Below are 12,756 nucleotides of genomic sequence, written 5' to 3' on the forward strand. Positions count from 1 at the left end.
GCCTGTATGCATCTATGTGATGGCAGAGCTGATCGCTCTATATGTCCCATTGTGTATATCTAGTGTTGACTTTCCCAGTCGCGCCCCAAGATTATAAAGATCCCTACCATTCTGGGACTTATCCCAGGCTATTTCTCACTTTTGTTTCACTATCTGGCGTACAATGGTTTTTGTGGTTGCCTTGAGGGTCTGTAGGTGCTCCGGCTCCGGTGGTGGTGCGGCTTGGGCGCCTGCATTGGGGCTGAAGCCGGCGGCTTCCCTGGCTGCTTGGTCTGCCATCTCGTTGCCTGGCACACCGACATACGCCGGGATCCAGCGGAATTGGACCTCCCACCCTCAGCTACAGGCCTCTTCAAGTGCTCATATCGCCTCAATAAGGATGTATTGTCCTGATGGGCACTTGGGGTTCTGTACTGCTTGGATGGTGGCCTGGCTGTCGGTGAATATAGCGCATTTTCCGGGGCGGTTGGACGATTTGTGTATGTCGAGAATCGTTTGTAGCGCTAATACTAGCCCCTTGAGCTCTGCTGCGTACACCGTGGAGACGTATTTGCTTCGCTTCTGGCAATGAGACAAGCGTCATCAGCTGTAACAAAGTAATAAGCAACTTTTAGGGCTGTTATTTCTGGCATTGCGTCCTCCTGTGCTATCTTTGTTGTTACTGGTCCTTGGCATTTGCAACCCCGGTGCCTTCATCATTGGCTTCCCCGCCGCTGGCTCGGTTATCGTCGTGACGGAATACCTTTTTCTGTCTGTCATCTTCTGGGTTGTCATCGTTGCTAATTACAATAGCATCATTATTTGAAGCTAAGTAGCTTGCTGGAGTCGAAGTACAGAATAACATGGTTCGTGACCCCAATCCGAACACCAAATCCAAATCGCTCTGTTGCTTATATAACCCAACGCCACTTTTGCTTAGGACAAATTCAGAGCTGCTCAAGCTCGGCCTAGGGCTGGAGGCAGAATACCAGGGTATTCGCCAGGGGGTCGCCGAGCGTTCAGCCAAGGCAAAGCCTAGCCATATTCAGGGTTTAACCTGTTACAGGTGCCAACAGCCTAGGCATACATTTTTCTAGGACTAGAGGTGGGCCCCAAGAATACTACAGTTGCAAACCAGGTAAAGGAGTTAAATAGGTCCTAGGTTATAGCTTTGAGCTAGGCTGGGGCTATTCTAATAAGGGCGTCTAGCCCTTCTACAACAAGGTCCAGAGCCTCATCTTAGAGGGCCTGGCCTTCCCAGGCCTGTTAGCATGCGGCTGTGGCTGACTGTGTCCCCCTTCCCAAAGGCCAGATAGGTGAAAGGGGGGCGGTAAGGCCCTGCGGTTGTGGGGGTAAGAAGGTAGGGGGAGGAGGGGTTCGCAGGAGACTGTGCATGGAGGTTGAAAGGCCGTTAGAGGCCAGTGGGGTGCCTGCGGTTGGCCCTGAGGCCATTGCGGGCGAGGGGACCGGCGGAGTACGTCAGTAACTTCTCTAGCGCCCGGCGGGCTTGCGGCGTTGGTCTGGGGGTGGGGAGGGACGATTCGGCACGTCACTCCTCACTGCACGAGGGCCGTAGAATATCTCTCCCAAGCCCTTTTCAGCTCACTGAGCTAATACCAATTGGGTCAGTTCGGTCTTTTTTTTCCTGGTATGGCGGCGGCAGTTGCTGCTGCCTCCGAGGCCTTGCCCCAGTGCATCGGCGTACGATGCGAGGGTGGCAGAAGAAACTCCAAAGGTATCATACATCGCATAAAAATGACAAGGCACATCGGAGGAGGCTGGAATGTGCCCAACGTCCTACTACCTCAATGTCTTCGTGTCAAATCTCGGCGCGTCCTTTATCGAACCGGCACAGCGCCTCGCCCATTCAGTCCACGTGTCCCACTCAACGTCCAGGTCGTGAAGGCTCTGGGACAGCTGCGAGATGAGACGGATCCCAAAGCCACGCCCCCACCACTGGTCATGGATACTGAGCGCCAGAACACCATAGTGTAGCCAGATCAACTGGGCCATGGGGTCGCCCTCCTCCAAGAGCAGGGCGAGCTCGTGGCCAAAGTTCGCCGGCACCGCGAGCACGACGCCGACTCTACGAAAATTGGCCAAACCATCAAACCCCGCCTCGAGCGCCTTGATGCCGTCCGAGTAGACGGTATGCCTGTCGCGGCTGGCGTATTTGCTAACAAATTGGGCGCGCTGGCGCAGGCGGGCCATGGCGGCCGCGACCTCGTCGCTAGGCATGACCAAAAGGTTCTCAACGGGGCGGTGCTCCTGGAAAAGGGGGCTGGCGGTACCCGTCCTGATCGAAGAATCATGATCCATCGAGATCGCCTTGACGCCCCTGAGGAGCTTGTGGACGGAGACGAGGCTGCCCCAAGGGGAGGACAGCTCGTGCTCCGAGTAGGCGTCCGATATCGCGATGCCGAGCACAGTCAGCATGACGGAGAAGACGAAAATGGCCTGGAGGTTGTCCTCGTCGATGTGGCGCAAGGCTCGCTGGAAAGTGACCAGTCCCGAGGTCTGGTATTGGATGGCGTATTGGGTATAGAGCCCATGCGAAGACGAGTCCAAGGAGGCGGCATGAAGGGCCGCGAGGGCGAGGATCCCCTCCACGATGAAGGCGTGATTGCGGGACAAGTCTGGGACTGTCGTCTTCCAGAAGTGCAGGTGCTCCGGCACGCCGTTGCTCAATGTCTCGCACGTCTCAGTCGAATAACGATGCATCAGGTTCAACTCCTCTTGCCTCGTGATGTCGCCCAGCGTGGCGGAGCATCGACGACTGGACGAGCAAGACGGGTCATTGGGCATAAGACCATCGGACGCCAGCTGCTCCTCGGGGGTGCCGACGACTAAGGGATATACGCATTTCTGGTGCCGGCGAACGCATCGCAAACACGAGGGCTTCTCTTCACCGCACTGATTCGATGGCAAGGGAAGTCAGCAAACTCATCTTCCGCTTCGATAGGGGCGGTCGATTGGGAACCAGCTCTGAACGACGGGTGAATTAAGAAGCTGCAGGGTAGGCCTGCAAAAAAGGGGGGTCGATGGTAGTTTTTTGCCTTACCTTCACACGCCGTAATTTGCACGGCATGCAGCCGGTCCGCGACTTGCGATGTGCCATGCGCTCACCCATTTTGGTCAGCAGATTGCGTCCGAGTGGAGCCCTGCAATAGCAATCAGAAGATGGTGTGTGCAGTATGAAGGAAGCGGAGAGGATTAAGCCAGCGCGCATTCGTAATACCTTAGGGAGGGAAGCGGTATGAATACGATCTTGGAGCCTATTCAAGTTAGTCCTAGTACGCTTACGTAATTAGCGTGTACCGGGACCCACCGACAAAGTCATGGGGTGGATCTGGTACCCAGCCCGTACACCAGCCCCATATCTGACTCCCCCCGATACCTCCGGGGTCTCCGGGGCCCCCGGGAGTGCCGGCAGTTGCATTGGATAGGTATGCCTGATCTTCCGTTGGTAACCATAGGCGTGAGGCACTACATAGTAGATCTGGGCTGGTATTTCGTGTCGGACCAGGTTCATGGTTGATTGAAGAGGGAGAAACCGAAAGAAGACTCCAAGACAGGATACGTAGACATCGCCAGCAAAAAAGAATGACGAGCTGAGCACGCAGCAACACCTCTCAAAGTGCGAGATCTCTGTTTTGCCCCGTGGAGGGAAATGGTTATTATAATACACCAGATGGCCGAGATTCCCGTCGCGTAATCCGTCTAAAGGAAGAAATGTATCCCATCGGGTGCCAATAGACCTCATTTTTGCCAAGGGCGGAGTAGAGCTAATTATACTTATTAACCAAGAACGGCGAGAAATATTTGCGCAATTCAATATTTACATATCGGCGTTCTTGGAGTAAAATATGAATTTTAGGTCTTGGCAAAAAATGAGGTCCATTAGCAACCGATGGGTTAGGCCGCTGCGAATACCAATTGAATGGTGGCCCCTTGAGCGGCCTGGTCTGGAGCTCATTACAAGGTGGTCTGCCCACTCAACCCGCCTGGTAGGATACGACTCAGCTTGTCCTCGGGATCGTACTTGGCTCTGACCTTGCTCAGCTTCAACAAGTTCTCTGCGCCGTAAGAGGCAATCACGTCCTGCCCCGAGGCAGCGTAGTTCGCGTATCTAACCGCGACACCCATGGTCAGTTTCGAGTTCGTACTTCGAGCTTGCTCGGGTCCATGAGGAAAAGGATCTTGAAGATGGGAAAGAGAGGGGATGGGAAGCGGGATAGGGGAGTACATACACGAACGGCACGTGCAGTCCAAGCTCTTTCGCCAGCACTTCACCACGTTCGACGATTCGCTGCCCCGCGCCATACGCCGCTTCGTCGCCGGCGGCGCTGGACCAGCTGTTGGCCATGGCGAACAAGATCAAGGGCCCGGAGCCCTCCAGCCCGAGCACGTTAGACCCCTTCTTGATGCCCTGCGTGATCGCCCGCTCGGTGACCAGCTGCCACTCAACGATGCCCGAGAAGTTGGCGACGGTGCCTGACAAACCCGCCACCTCGTCTTCGAATATGGCCTTCATACGCTTGAGCATCTCGGGGCTGCTCCTGAACGACATGGTGCGCAGGTCGTACCGCAGCGCGGGTGTCTCAGCACCGGCGGCTAACTCGGCCATCGTCCCCCATTTCTCGCTCACGGACTTGAACGGGAGGCCCTGCAGGTCGACGAGCGGCGCCGGCAGGCGGAGCTCCCGGGTGACATTGTTCGTGATCCAGGGCTGCTGGTACCCCGGACCGCCGCCGTCCCCGGCCGTGTTGAGCGCGTCGACCTGCAAGAAGGGATCGCCCAGGAAGGTTACGTAGTAGCTGGTTAAGCTAACGGCGAGCGCCGCGGCCGCGTCCTCACCCGAATGCCTGTTGATGTAGCTGTCGTAGGCGTCTGCGACCTGGTCAAAGTCCGTCATGGGAACCTGGCCCGACAGGTCGTGCATACGCGGCGACGGGTACGTGTAGAGGTCGAACCTGGTCACGACGCCGAACATGTTTTGGCCACCTTTGAGGGCCTGCCACAGGTCGGTGTGTGTTTCCGCATTCGCCTGGAGAATTTGGCCATCGACGGTCACGATCTATATATAAGTAGTGGTCAGCAACTTATCAATCTGCCACTGCAGCCGGGTGGATGGTTGTAATTCTCCAATAGGGTTCGCCCTGCATCTTCCGGCTGATCCTAGCTTTCCTTACCTCGAAACCCTTGACATTATCGCAAGCGAGCCCTCGCATCGGCGTGAAGTGCGACACGCCACCGCCTAGGACGAGGCCGCTAACGCCAACGCCGGCACCACGGCCGCCGATGACCACGAGCCCATGGGGATCGAGGAAATCGTAAACCGAACCCCATCTCAGACCTGCGCCGACGCTCACGTGGTTGTCTCCGAGGGTCAGGTTGTTAAGGTCCGTGGTCGCCAGCAGGACGCCGCCATCGATGTTGGCCCATCCTTTGCTTGGCGAGTGGCCGCCTGATCGTACCGCAAAGGAACAGTTGTTCTCCCGGAAGAGGTTGACTGCGTCGGCGACGAGCTCGGCCGAGTCCGGGGTGAAGACGCATGCTGGTGCCAGGCGGGCGGTCGTTGCTGTTCATACACTCAAGTCAGCCTTGCACGACACACGCACGATGACGTTGATGAGGCTCTAGTCTTGCATGGAGACCCTGAAGGTGTGCAGTCTGGGGGGGCTTAGTTACACCAATAGCTGTCTTGGGCCTCTAAATTATATGTCGACGAGTTCCCAAAGAAGGTGTGATTGGGATGCTCCAAACGAAGCTGGGAGCACTGTGACGAGGACGTGCATTAGTATCATGCCACATGTTGTCGCTAACAAACGAACCAGTCGGGGGAAGGGAAGCCTGACACATGAGTTGTTGCTCTGCAGAGCGGCGAGACCCTGTGCCACCATGAAAGGCAGCAACCAGGCTGAGGATATTTTCTTGGCCATCTTGTAAATCTCAAAACAATAATAATAAATAAATAAAGAGAGCCGGACAATATGTTAGCCTTCGGTGTTGATTTTGGCTTAATAAGGCTACAAATTACCGCTGGGGAAGAGCAAAGGCCCTCAACGAATATATACACATTTAGATGCCAGAGATTCTGGCCGAGTGGACGAGGCAAACGCTGTGAGCTTTAGCTCGTTTGGCTTCTCGGCTTGTTCTTCGTTTGGCTTCTCGGTTTGTTCTTCGTTTGCTTCTCGGTTAGGCCTCGTTTAGGTCGCGGCGCAATGCTACCTCTCGAAAATGTGGGGGAGCGGGGTGGAGGTGGGGGCCCCTAAGTTGTGCCGGATCTAGTGTACGGATACATCTTCTCACTTTCCCCCAATTGGCGAGCGAAATCTCCGCTAGGGACAATACAAGTAATATCCCTGCTGATATTCTTCATGACCGACTGCAGTATTCAACACCCGGTACAACGTCATCATCTGAGAATGTATCGAAATGCGATTCAATGACCTCGTAACCCACACCGCCCCTTCAATCTCCTATTGAGGGCCTCCGTTGTGGGAGGAGTCATGTGGTTGGTGGGCGGTAGGCATGCCTAGCCACCACAGCTTTCAAAGTTCCGCGGCATCAACGACAGGATCGAAATATAAAACAGGTACATCTATCAAGCCCAGCGTAGGTCCGGCGGCCACGCAACTTACTCTGGCCTCTCTCCCGTGTACGGCCCTGTACCGAAAGCTCGTGTCCTACAGCGTGAATACCCTTTTCTCGGCTTGAGAAAGAGAAGCGTTGCTAGCAAGCCGGTTCATCATGCATCCCTTCGTCCTCTTCTCCCTCGCGGCGCCGGCACTCGCGTCAGCGGAAGCACCCCACGACGTCCAGCCGTGGAACCCGCCCGGTCCCACGGACTCACGCAGTCCTTGCCCGGGGCTCAACACCCTCGCCAACCACGGATACCTGTAAGATGGAAATTCCTTGGGATCGCCATATCGGCCTCTTACCTCTCTGTTTCTTCCGCTCCAGCTGACTGACGCTCTCTCGCCTTCTAATCAAACAGTCCGCACCACGGCTTCAACCTGACGGTTCCCCAGTTCGGTGACGCCGTCTCTGCGGGCTTTGGCTGGCACCGCGAGTTCGGGGACAATGTGGCAAACGCGACCTTCACGGGGCTCGGCGTCACCTCCATCAAGCTGGAGGACCTGAACGTGCATAACGCGTCCGAGCACCGAGCGTCCATGACACGCAACGACGACATCACAGGGGACGCCATGTCATTCGTCCCCGAACGCCTCGAGGCGCTATTCCGTGACAGCGACACGGACTTCCTGGACGTGAAGTCCATGGCACGGAGCCGAATCCGCCTAGAGGCGCAGTCGGGGAACCCGTTGATGCCCGAGTTCCAAAGGTCCGCGGCGCGCGGAGAGTCGTCGCTACTGCTCATGCTCATGTCGGTGGGCGGCGTCCCGCCTGCCGGCAACGGCACGGATCTTGGCGTCGTGCGAGCGCCTGACGAGCGCGTGAGGGCCTGGATGACGGAGGAGAGGCTGCCTACGGAATACGGCTGGAAGCGGTCAGAGAGGGCCGTCCGGCTGGTAGACTTTCAAGCTATTGCCGATGCTATTCTGGCCGAGATGAAAGCGATAAAGTCCGGCTGAACGGACGCGAATAAAGGGGACCCAGTGTCGTTGTATTGGGAGATATTTTCCAACATCAACCGGGGAAAGAATACAATCTGTTGCATCAACCGACGGCTTCCAAAAAGAAAAAGAAAAAACACGGGCTGTGTAATCCGACTTGATATATTTGAAGTCGGGCATATTGAGAATTTGAGATGTGCGAGTGTGAGGGCTTGCGCTTGCCTGATGTCGCTGGCGCGAAGGTAACTAGCACTTCCTATTTCTAGCCTGAGTGACCCTGCCGAGGACAGCCACTTCCATGACCCTTTGGCTCAGGACGATTCAGGCTAGCTCACCCTCAGCTCAGGCAAATTCAAGTCGGCTCACCATCAGCTCACCCCCGGCTCAGACCAGCTCAGTTCCAAAGATGGAAGGGGACATTCTAGATGTTGTTATTGGGGTTATGTTCTGGATGATTCAGGGGTATGTATGAATAAACAAAGAGGAGGAGGAGAACTAAAAGATAAAAGAGAAAGTAGTTGCCATTTATTTACTATTGCGCCCAGAGAGGCTGTCTTTTCAAATTCTTAGCCTAAGGTACTAACCCCCTAAAGCAACACCCATTACACATAATGTGAGCATCCGACAGGGGTGCATCCCCACAATCAAATGGCGCAGCTAAAGTCTCAACAACATTCTCGAGAGGAATATCTTGATCAAGTTAGAGGTACTTGTTGGAATCACAGGTTACCCGTACGGGAGTAATCGAACATAATCAAAGGATCAAACTGGTACTGTATTCTTCTGTTGTCTTGTGTGTAGAAGAGTAGGTAGGTTGGCAGCAGCAGCAGTAGTGAAGATATCACTATTGTCAGCCCGGAGGTTGGATCTCCGGGTTCCGCTGCTGCGGTCGGCTGCTGCTGCTGGCCAGCTCCCTGTATTCTGGCTGAGTAATCCAACAGTACTTGATAGTACCTTTGTTGCGTTCTCAATCTGGCTCCGGGTATGGATGAGGAAAATGTCCGGTTGGAGAGGCAAGGCTCTTGTTGTTTGAATGAGACTCCAACAGACCAGCCGGTCTTTTCACCACGGTGTTTGCAGAGTTCATGGCTAATGAAGCACCGGAAGCCTAGGCGCCGAGATTGAGGATCAAATTCTCTGCGTGTTGCAATTCGGAACCATTTGAATAATAATGTGCTGGCACAATTCACAGTGGATCGCGGGATTGGGCTGCGAAGCCAAGAAGACGGGATACTGGGCTACGGAGGCCTTCAAGACAGTCTGTTGGAAGCTTTGGGCGGTTCTACCCAGTAGAAAATCCGCGACGTAAAGTTCTTGCGATTGCGCAGGTGAGGGCTTCCGCCTTTATACAGCGTTCGCCGCACCTTGCCGAGCCTCAATTTTGCAATGAGAATGTGCAGTAGCTGATACACCGTTTGAATGGTCGAGGCCTCCCCTACACCACACCATGCATGAGTGCCCAGGCAGCCAGGTACGCAAGGCAAAGTACTCCGCATGGTGCAGGAGTCTGAAAAGACCTTACATGCAACCAATAACATTGCTCGCTACCCAAAAAGCCCAGCCCGGCGCATTAAAAAGACTCTGCAGGTCAGCGGGTGGGGATTGGCCTGCTGACGAGACAAGCAGATATCAGTGGCTCATGGATGCCGCCTTACTTGTGGCAACCAACACTCTTGCGCCTCACAAACTTGGCATTGCCGCATTAATCACCGCGGTACAGGTACCCAACCTTGGGTTCTTGTGTCGCACTCCAATATCCATAGTTCCTAATTTAATTTATTCATTGAGGCAAGGCACCTCTTCCAGGCATCATAGTGAGACGCTCGATTGCACGGCACTGTGTGCTACGGAATAATAGTGGTGGTGATACAGACGCAACCAAGTCGGTTTTGCTGACGATGAATCAGACTTCACTGCAGTGGTGTTTGTACGTAAGTGAGCCTCTTTTCTTTTTCAAAAGGAAAAGAAAGATGGGCGGAGGGGGGCATCGATCGGTTCATGATGTTCTGTGCCGGGCAGTACCAAGGTGACGTCTGGTTGACTTGAGATGACGGGTCATTCGACCGGCTTCGGAGACGGGAACTCCACAAACGGGGGCACCCCGCACTGAGACGGAGACGAGTTTAGGTTCGCAGACAAACGGCTCCCGGCAAGTCAAGGGAAGTCAACGACCTTAAGAGACAGCGGTATGAAACAAGTAGGAACAAACACATCACACTGAACGGATAGGACTTCAAGAGTGCATTTGCGTAAAGGACTTCCGGCTTCCAATGAACTCGAGGGTTTGAAGCCCACCGGCGTCGACTGCCCAGCCTCAGATCTTGACGGTGACCACTGCTGGGACACCACCACCGCTGTTGTCACAACTGATGTCATGATTACGAATTAAAGATATTTGCCACGTGTGTGCTAGGGAATCAAGATCCTCCCGACAAAGAGCGCTCGCACTACCCCGCATCCCGATGTGTCTAGGTAGAGCACTGCCGTCTCACTACCGACTGGATTGCAGAAAAGGGGCTCAGGGAGGAGGTTTGCGAGGGTTAAATGTACAGGGTAGCCAAGCGCATGGTTCAGTGCCGAAATGAACACCGGGCATTGACACAAGCTTCTCTGTTGTTCTCTTATCAGCGCCTGCGGGGTTATCGGCTGACGGATGTCTGTGATCCACAGTCATGACGGGGCTCGGTTTTTCCTTTGCTTAATACTGCCGTTTTGGGGATAGCGGCATGATAGGCCGCTCCATTACTCGCAGCATGGGGGGCCAGCTTAACAGCTGTGGGAGGAAACCCTGTGCTTCCTGTTACCAAGTCACAGGGCGTAACAAGTCGCAGCTTACTACCTATCTTGGAATCTAATGTGAGATAACACAATGTGCAGCTGAGATTTATTTCAAGAACGACCAGACGTTCGCCTCTTTCCTACACATCTTTCAATGTTCCAAGACATCAAGTCTCAACACTTCCACGCCCCGCCATTGCAATCATCATGGCCGGATCCGCCCAGGGCCAGAATGGCCACCTCCAGAAACGATTCTCCAAAGTCACCATGATTGGTATGGCTTTCGCCATTCTCAAGTAAGTCGCTTCTTGACTGGAGAGGACAACACCCAATGCTTACTTTTCCAGCACGTGGATTTCTCTGGCTGGATCTATCGGGCTTGTAATGCCCTCCGGAGGATCTGTTTCGTTTGTGTATGGATTCATCTTCTGCGTTCTCTGCAACATCTGCTTGAGTGCTAGTGTTGGCGAGCTTGCATCTCTCTACCCCACAGCTGGAGGGCAGTATCACTATGCCTATGCCCTTTCGACGCAGAAGTGGAAAAAGTCCATGGTAAGATCCATGTTCGTTTCCACTTCCGACGCATACTGACCGACTTCAGAGCTTCTTTGTTGGGTGGGTCAACATTGCCGGCTGGCTGACGCTTAACACTACTGCTGCGTATTTTGGAGGTACGGCTTGCCACCTTTAGTTAGCACTGCGGGCTTTTGAGAGAGTTGTCAGCTCACGAACTTCACAGCACGATTCCTCGCCGCAGCCGCCGTAGCAGGATCTGGAGGCTCTTATGAGATAACAAAGTGGAGCACTTACTTGATGTTCGTCGCGGTGTCCATCATTGGCGTCTTCTTGAACATCTTTGCCTACCCTATACTGAATCGTTGGAACGAGGGAGCTTGTAATTCCAATACCACAATTCCTTTAGCAAGAGGATCCTGCTAACTATTACCAGTGTATTGGTCTTTGCTCAGCGTCGTGGTGATCAGCATCGTACTGCTGGCAACCTCCCCCAAGACGGATGCTGAGTATGTCTTTACCAACTTCTCCAACACCACCGGCTGGAGTGATGGGACTGCTTGGATGCTTGGTCTACTCCAATCAGCTCTCAGCCTTATCGGGTTCGTGACCTCTTTCTGGTATTGGGTCTAGAGGAAATGTTCGCTGACGCATATGCAGCTTTGACGCGGTAGCTCACATGACCGAGGAGATGCCCAACCCATCCAAAGATGCCCCTCAAGCTATGGTTGGTGCTGTTCTTGTCGGCGGCACGACGTAAGCAAAGTCCCATCAACTAGAAGCCTAGACTCATTCTAACATCTCACGTAGCGGCATTGCTTTCATCTTGGTCTTGCTCTTCTGCGCAGTCGACATCGATGTGCTTCTCGCATCGTCCACACAGAGCCCTCTCACGGAAATGATATTGCAAGCAACGGGCAACAAAGCAGCCGCCACTATTCTCACCATTGCCGTCGCACTTTGCTTCGTCAACGGAGCCAACGGTTGCGTCACCTCTGGCAGCCGTTTGGTATGGGCAATGGCACGAGACAACGGCACTCCTTTCTCGAAATAGTAGGCCCACTTCGAACCCGCAAGCAACCATCTACCATATGTACTGACTCAATACCTTTCAGCTTGTCGCATCTTCACCCAACACTTAACGTCCCCGTCCGTGCCATTGTTGTTCAGGCAATCTTCAACCTTTTATTCGGTCTCCTATATCTAGGTAGGTTTTGCGTCTCATTGCACTCACATACAATTAGGTACTGACACTACATAGGTCCTGATGTGGCCTTCAACGCATACATCGCGAGTTGCACTCTATTCCTTAACCTATCATACGCGTTGCCTGTTATGATCCTGCTTGTCAGAGGCCGGAAACTAGTGACAGACAACCCACCTGTGTTCACTCTGGGAAGAGGTATTCTTGGCTACGTGACCAACTGGGTATCAGTCCTTTTCGTTCTCGTCACCTCTGTTGTGAGTAATCCGTTGCAAATAGCATTTCCGTGTTTGGGAACAACGCTGATGCTCATGGCAATAGTACTTCTGTTTCCCTCCGGCGATTCCAATCAACCTATCCACCATGAGTAAGTCCTCAGCCAAAGATTACATTACGTCTCTAACATACTCTAGACTATGTCACCGCTGTCATCGGAATCTTTTTCGTCTATGCTGTGGGACTGTGGATATTGAAGAGGAAGACATACAACGGGCCCAACATCGAACTCATCCTTGGAGAGGAGCTGCCGGTGACGAGTTCTACTACCCAACCGCCCGAAGTAGCAAAAGATGTCGACTTTTTGCCGCATGACAAAGATTGATTCTTAGATCTGCCAGCATAATTTAGTGTCGCTACTGTGGAAATTGGTTTAGTGTTGTATAGGTAGTCAGAATTAGGTCTGAACAATAATTCATTGTAATT

At 53.7% G+C, this 12,756-nt stretch overlaps 4 protein-coding genes across 4 annotated transcripts; 2 read left to right on the forward strand and 2 right to left on the reverse strand.

Annotated features, from left to right (window-relative positions):
- Positions 1-1,779: 1,779 nt before the first annotated feature.
- Positions 1,780-3,109, reverse strand: EsH8_X_000647 (Zn(II)2Cys6 transcription factor domain-containing protein; the record flags this gene model as incomplete). The annotated part of the gene is made up of 2 exons (XM_083274735.1): positions 1,780-2,892; positions 3,041-3,109. 2 exons carry the CDS (start codon positions 3,107-3,109, stop codon positions 1,780-1,782), a joined length of 1,182 nt encoding a protein of 393 aa, XP_083120127.1.
- Positions 3,110-3,954: 845 nt separating this feature from the next.
- Positions 3,955-6,583, reverse strand: EsH8_X_000648 (FAD-binding oxidoreductase; the record flags this gene model as incomplete). The annotated part of the gene is made up of 4 exons (XM_083274736.1): positions 3,955-4,108; positions 4,230-5,056; positions 5,172-5,560; positions 6,526-6,583. The coding sequence occupies 4 exons, from the start codon at positions 6,581-6,583 to the stop codon at positions 3,955-3,957; spliced, it is 1,428 nt and encodes a 475-aa protein (XP_083120128.1).
- A 149-nt stretch (positions 6,584-6,732) lies between these two features.
- Positions 6,733-7,577, forward strand: EsH8_X_000649 (peroxidase family protein; the record flags this gene model as incomplete). The annotated part of the gene is made up of 2 exons (XM_083274737.1): positions 6,733-6,881; positions 6,980-7,577. 2 exons carry the CDS (start codon positions 6,733-6,735, stop codon positions 7,575-7,577), a joined length of 747 nt encoding a protein of 248 aa, XP_083120129.1.
- Positions 7,578-10,544: 2,967 nt separating this feature from the next.
- Positions 10,545-12,655, forward strand: EsH8_X_000650 (amino acid permease-domain-containing protein; the record flags this gene model as incomplete). The annotated part of the gene is made up of 11 exons (XM_083274738.1): positions 10,545-10,633; positions 10,685-10,889; positions 10,939-11,008; positions 11,077-11,232; positions 11,287-11,452; positions 11,511-11,606; positions 11,661-11,903; positions 11,966-12,057; positions 12,112-12,311; positions 12,376-12,421; positions 12,468-12,655. 11 exons carry the CDS (start codon positions 10,545-10,547, stop codon positions 12,653-12,655), a joined length of 1,551 nt encoding a protein of 516 aa, XP_083120130.1.
- Positions 12,656-12,756: the final 101 nt, after the last annotated feature.

This window comes from Colletotrichum jinshuiense, chromosome 10, assembly GCF_051148585.1.
Source record: "Colletotrichum jinshuiense chromosome 10, complete sequence".
Lineage (NCBI taxonomy): Eukaryota > Fungi > Ascomycota > Sordariomycetes > Glomerellales > Glomerellaceae > Colletotrichum > Colletotrichum jinshuiense.